Source organism: Trachurus japonicus, unplaced genomic scaffold (assembly GCF_045865225.1).
Source record: "Trachurus japonicus isolate A0001 unplaced genomic scaffold, Traja_1.0 AP031017.1".
Classification (NCBI taxonomy): domain Eukaryota; kingdom Metazoa; phylum Chordata; class Actinopteri; order Carangiformes; family Carangidae; genus Trachurus; species Trachurus japonicus.
The window spans coordinates 1-6,665 of NW_028221150.1; the positions used below are offsets into that span (position 1 = coordinate 1).

General features: G+C 42.4%; 1 protein-coding gene across 1 annotated transcript; it reads right to left on the reverse strand.

The window, feature by feature from the left end:
• Positions 1 to 3,374: 3,374 nt before the first annotated feature.
• Positions 3,375 to 5,132, reverse strand: LOC146959848 (uncharacterized; the record flags this gene model as incomplete). The annotated part of the gene is made up of 1 exon (XM_085772846.1): positions 3,375 to 5,132. A coding segment is annotated over exon 1 (1,642 nt), but the record flags the coding sequence as incomplete, so codon positions are not given.
• Positions 5,133 to 6,665: the final 1,533 nt, after the last annotated feature.

Below are 6,665 nucleotides of genomic sequence, written 5' to 3' on the forward strand. Positions count from 1 at the left end.
AGGCAAGGCAAGGCAAGGCATCTTTATTCATATAGCGCATTTCATACCAAGGCAACTCAATGTGCTTTACATAAAGACAAAACATAAAAAAAAAAAGAAGCATAAGACAGAATAAAAACAAACAAAACACTGAAAACAGAGTTAAAAGCAAGAGCAAATAAAAGTAAAATAAAAGAAAATAGATAAAGTTTTAAGTTCTCAGCTATAAGCACGTGAAAAGAGAAATGTTTTTAACCTGGATTTAAAAGTGCTTACAGTTGGGGCTGATCTCAGTTCTACTGGTAGTTTGTTCCACTTGTGTGCAGCATTGCAGCTAAATGCTGCTTCACCATGTCTGGTCTGAACTCTGAGCTCCACTATCTGACCTGAGTCAGTAGATCTCAGAGCTCTACTGGGTTTATACTCTACTAACATGTCATTCATGTATTCTGGACCTAAACCATTCAGTGATTTGTAAACCAGTAGCAGAACTTTAAAATCTATTCTGTAGCTGACTGGGAGCCAATGTAAGGTCTTAAGAACCGGGGTGATGTGATCTGATCTCTTTGTTCTGGTTAAAACTCGAGCTGCAGCGTTCTGAATGAGCTGCAGCTGTTTGACCAGTCAGAAGACCGTTACAGTAGTCTAGTCTACTGGAGATAAAAGCATGAATCAGCTTCTCCTGATCTGTTTGGGACATAAAACCCTTAATTCTGGATATGTTCTTAAGTTGATAAAAGGCTGATTTGGTGACTGATTTGATATGGCTGTTGAAGGTCAGATCTGAGTCTATCAGCACGCCAAGGTTTCGGACTTGGTCTTTAGTTTCTAAAGACAGTGACTCAAGATGTTTACTGACAGCAACCCTCTTCTCTTTATTTCCAAAAACAATGATCTCAGTTTTTTCTTGATTTAACTGAAGGAAATTTTGGCTCATCCAATTTTTGACTTGCTCTAAACAGTGACATAATGACTCTATTGGACTGCAGTCATCTGGAGACAGTGCAAGATATATCTGTGTGTCATCTGCATAACTATGATAGTTGACATTAGAGTTCTGTAGAATTTGACCCAAAGGCAGCATATACAGGTTAAACAGAAGGGGTCCAAGGACTGACCCCTGAGGAACTCCACATGTCATAGCCACTCGATCGGATTGATAACTACCAATGGTCACAAAATAACTCCTGTCTAAGTAGGACCTGAACCATTTTAGGACTGTCCCGCTGAGTCCTGCCCAGGTTTCCAACCTGTCCAGCAGTATACTGTGATCCACAGTGTCAAACGCAGCACTGAGATCCAACATGACCAGAACTGACACCTTGCCTGAGTCAGTGTTCAACCTTATGTCATTTAACACTCTAATAAGAGCTGTTTCTGTACTGTGGTGAGGTCGGAAGCCTGATTGAAATTTGTCGAAGAGTCCACTGCTGAGTTGATTAAAAACCACTTTCTCAACGATCTTGGCTATAAAGGGAAGATTTGAGATGGGTCTGTAATTGGTTAAAATGGTAGTATCCAATGTTCTCTTTTTTAAGAGTGGCTTGATGGCAGCTACTTTCAGGGGTTTAGGAAACGTGCCTGATTGAAGTGAGCAATTTATTATTTGTTGCAGATCTGTTTGGACAGAGCTTATAATAGTTTTAAAAAAGTCAGATGGTATTGTGTCAAGACAACATGTTGATGTTTTAAGATGCTGAACTGTTTCTTCTAAGGTTTTTTGGTCAACTGTATTAAACTCTGACATTACCGTTGATTTATTCCAAGGTGATTTTAGGGATTGCATCACTGTATTATTTTGCTGATTTGTGTTGATATTGAGCCTTATGGATTTGATTTTTTCATTGAAGAAGTAAGCAAATTCATTGCATTTTTCTGTGGAAAAGAGTTCTGAAGCTATCTCTTTTGGGGGGGTTGTAAGCTTATCAACCATAGCAAACAGAGCACGAGTGTTGTTGATGTTCTTATTAATCATTTCAGTAAAGTGTTGCTGTCTAGCCTTGAATAGGCTAGTGTTGCTGTCTAGCCTTGAATAACCCATGGTTAAAATTACAAGCTAGCATGGTTAAAATTACAAAGACTTTGTTTGTAGAGGTCATGGTGGATTTGAAGTTTAGTTTTTCTCCATTTACGCTCAGCTTTCCTGCATTCTGTTTTCAGAGCCTTTACCATCAAAGTGTTCCTCCATGGTGTTCTCTGTCTGTTCAAGGTCATCTTAGTTTTAAAAGGTGCAATGGTATCAATGACATTTGAGATTTTGCAGTTGAAATTATCCAGGAGTTCATCAACTGTCTCTGCACTCACAGTTGGTGACATGACTATAGCCTCCATAAACTTAACACTGGTATTATCATTTATGAACCTTTTTCTAACAGATACAGAGGGTAACTGCATGTCCGGAGTTATCTGTAAGTCAAAGAACACACAGAAATGATCAGAAAGAGCCAAGTCCTTGATATCAACAGAAGTAATGTCAACACCTCTAGAGATAACCAGATCCAGAGTGTGGCCTCGGGTGTGTGTGGGCCCTTTCACATGTTGGGAGAGGCCAAAAGTGTCAAGAAGAGAGCAAAGTTCTTTGGCATTTGTGTCCATGTTATTGTCTATGTGAATGTTAAAATCCCCTGTTATGATAAAAAAGTTGTAGTCAGTGCAGATAACTGACAGCAGTTCGGCAAACTCATCAAAGAATTTTCCTGGGTATCTTGGTGGTCTGTAAATAATTAGGAAGAGAACTTTTGGATCCCCCTTTACTAAAAAACAGAGATATTCAAAAGAGCTAAAATCACCAAATATAGTTTCCTTGCACTGAAATACAGATTTAAAAATGGCAGCAACTCCCCCGCCTTTCTTACCACTTCGACACTTATTCATAAAACTGAAATTTGTTGGTGCAACCTCATTGAGGATGGTAGCACAGCTACATTCAGTCAGCCATGTTTCACTAAGAAGTAAGAAGTCTAGATTATAGGTCATAATGATGTCATTTACTAACAAGGATTTGTTGGCTAGTGATCTTATATTAAGTAGAGCTAACCTTGTGGAGATAACAGGAGACACTGGTGAGTTTCGAGGTTGACAAGCTATACTCACTAGATTGGTAGATTTAATTGAACCCTTTTTATTTCTCACCAGTTTGATCACTTTTCTGTTACCCATCACCACAGGGATTGAGAAAGCTGCCTGAACTCCATAGGGCCCTGACTTTTCCTGGGAAAGAACATTCTTGATATCAGTATTGCAGCCTGGACCCGGCACATATCATTCAGACTCAATGATATGGTGATTCAGAGGAAGTGGGGGGGCTCGGTGACTTTTGGTCGAAGGTTGTTTCTGACGCGGTGGAATGCGAGGGGGTGGACGATGTGGGGGGTTAATGGGGGAAAATATGAGACCCTGGCGCGGAGTTAGTTGGATTCCACTAGTGAGAAAGCTCTTCATCCTGTCAGGGAAATCCAGAAATGGGGAGTCAGGACTAGATGAGGAGAGTTGGGGGCTGGATGGGGTTCGGGGGGTTGAATGTTGGGAGTCTCCTGTTGGGGCCGGGGGAGACTCCCCCTTTGGGGCTTTTGAGGCTAAGGGAGACTCCTCGTGTTGAGCTGATGGGGCTGGTGGATGATCCACTTGTTGGGGTGCAGATGATGACGTTGTTGGGGCTGGTGGATGATCCACTTGTTGGGGTGCAGATGATGACGTTGTTGGGGCTGGTGGATGATCCACTTGTTGGGGTGCAGATGATGACGTTGTTGGGGCTGGTGTATAATCCTCTTGTTGGGGTGAAGATGATGACGTTGTTGGGGCTGGTGGATAATCCAGTTGCTGGGGTGCAGATGATGACGTTGCAGGTTCTTTCTGAGTCTGCTGTCCTCCGTTGTCAATCCTTAACTCAGCGCCCTCACCAGAGCGCCGTCTTATCTGTTGTTTTGGATTGTCTTGTCTCTTGTCCTTGACAGGGACTGCTGGTGCCTGACGCAAAAAGTAAAAGATGTTGGCACTTAGCAGCTGTACTCCTGACTTGTTAAGGCTAAATCCATCTGCCTTAAAGAGGTGCCTGCGTTCCCAAAAGATGTTGAAGTTGTCAATAAAGTTCAGTGATTGAGCAGTACATGTATCTTTAAGCCATCTGTTCAGCATCATCAGCCTGCTGAATCTCTCATCTCCTCGCCGAACTGTTGGCAGAGGTCCACTGAAAAACACCTCAGTATTTAAACACTGAACTTTGTTTATCAGTTCCATGAAGTCTCGTTTTAATAGCTCTGATTGTTGCTTCACAACATCAAGGGCTCCTGTGTGTATGATGAGCGATTTCAATGTTGGATGCTCAGCAACAATCTTCAGGATCTTTTTTGAAACATCAGACACCATGTCATTGGGAAAACACAGTACCTTGGTGTTGTTCTTGCTGCAAAAGCATTTTATGTCATACACAGCTCCGTCACCCACTATCAGAGTTTGAGGCCCAGTGGTTAGCTCTCTCTGTAGCCCTTTAGCATCAGATTTAGCCTCATACCTTTCTCTGGTCCTGGGAGATGAGCCTTCTTTTGGGGAGTCTGGGTCCTGTGAAAGTGGAGCAAATCTGTTCACAAGTAGAATCCCTGTGTCTTGGGGCAGTTTGCTCGTAGCCTTGGTCCGTGGTTGTTTTCTCCGTGGTTTTGGGGTTGAGGAGACAGTCCTGTGTGATGGCAGTGTAGGCCACTCGGTGTCGTAATCCATCTCCGGGTGCTGGGTTCTGCCTGATAATCGTCTTCCCATGTTTGAGGAAGGTATTTTGTGGTGCTTTGGCTTAGCACCAAGAGAGTTCCAGGGAGGACTGTTTGATTTACTCCCATTTACACCTGGCTCCGGCCGTGCCTTGGTTGTGCCCGTTAGCCTTGTGTTAGCCTGCTCCCTTTCACTGTTTTGGAGTATCGGCAGAGTAGTATCATTTCCATATTGTCCATTTATCTCCACGTTCACTTCGAGCCGATGCATTTTTGTTTCCAGTACTGCTATCTTCTGGAGCAGTTTGTGGTAGTCCTCCGTGGAAAAAGGAGGCATCTTGCTGCTAGTTAGCTTCTGTTAGCTGAGCTCCTCAATCCCGGTCACGACAGTGCCGGGTTGTGCTGCTGATAAGCCACACTCTCAGGGTAAAACAGTTTAAAAAACAGTCGTAGCCTCCAGTAACTATCATAAATTAGGCTCCCAGTGATATGTAGGTATCCAGGAAAAAATACAAATAAATTTCAAAAGGAAAAGATTGCAATGAAAAAAGAAAGAGAGAGTGAAGCGGAGAGCAAAGGAGTGAAGCGTCTGCACTCAAGCAAAGCAAAAGGAGAGTCTCTGTGCACAAAATGGCAAAATAAAGTTCTTGAATCTTGAGAGTTTAGGGTGGGGGCCTCTAAGATGTTACTGGGAACTTCCTCAGTGGAAATGCAGCTCAGTTGATGCAGTTTTGTTAAAGTTTAATTATCAGATTTTATGAATGCTATGCTCCAGATCAATAAGCCCTTGCAACGATTAAAAATGTAATTACGCAGGCATCTGCATGCAGTGGAAGAACAATTCTCACCTTTGGTCTCAAAACAGCATCAATAAAAAAACATGCATCAAATTTGAAACAAAATGATGTAATAATTGCAGTCAATGACAAGACACTCAATTTTACTTCTTCTGATTAAATTCTTGTGACATCTATTGTTCTGATTAGCAGATAGTTGCTGCATATAACACTATCATCTAAATTCTTGCAAATTAGTTAAACTAATCCAGGACAGAGCCGTATACCTCCACCTCACACAGGGTCAAGTATTGGGTTCTTCCAGTGATGACCACATTAACGTAGCGTAACGTAGCGACCGTCCATCCCATTGCACTGGAATTCAGCCATAGCACCTCCTGGGATGTATGGGGAGATCACAGCACACCTGGAAGGAGAAGCGTTTCACTTTGTTAACTACTGGTATGCTCTTCACCATATCATTCACCATACCTTGTTAATGATACTTTTTAAGACTTTATTTTTTCATAAATCGTTGGTAGTCGTCCCACTGCCTTCTTGAAAGTATTTGATTTGCTTTTTTGAAAGCGGGGCTCAGTGTATCAGTAGTGCTCCTCCTCTTCCCTGCAGTTGCCAGAGCAGCTCAGTAAACTGCAGTTTAGTACACAACCCAGACGTGGTAGAAACACTATCACTGTCAGTCAAGGACGTTCACAGGCCAGTCCATCCAAGAACCAGAGTTAACTCAAAATCAATATCAGACAGTAGGCCTATTGGCCAAGATTTTTACTGCTTTGAATGATTTGGAAGAGGGTAATATTTTTGTCCCTTCAGTAAAATGACTTTTAATTGCATTACTATTGTAAAAAACAGTCTATAAATAAATTACCTGGGATTGCCGTTTCCATCGTTGTCAAGAGAATCTCCAATGCGGATTTCAGCTCCCTCAAGTCGTTCTGGGGTAACGTCTCGGTTGACTATCTTTACAGAAAACACTTTGTGGGTTTTGCGCAGATCCAGTCGCCACCACGGGTTGTAGACGTAAGGGGTGTGACTGCAGGAGGCGTCTTCCCACTTGGGTGCACGATTCCCATCAATGGCGTTATATGCATGGCCAAACTGAAGCAGTGACTTCTGTGATGCTTTTCCTTGGAGTGCCAGGTTTTCTCCTGCAAAAAAAACAGACTCATAGGGTGGTGATATTGACACA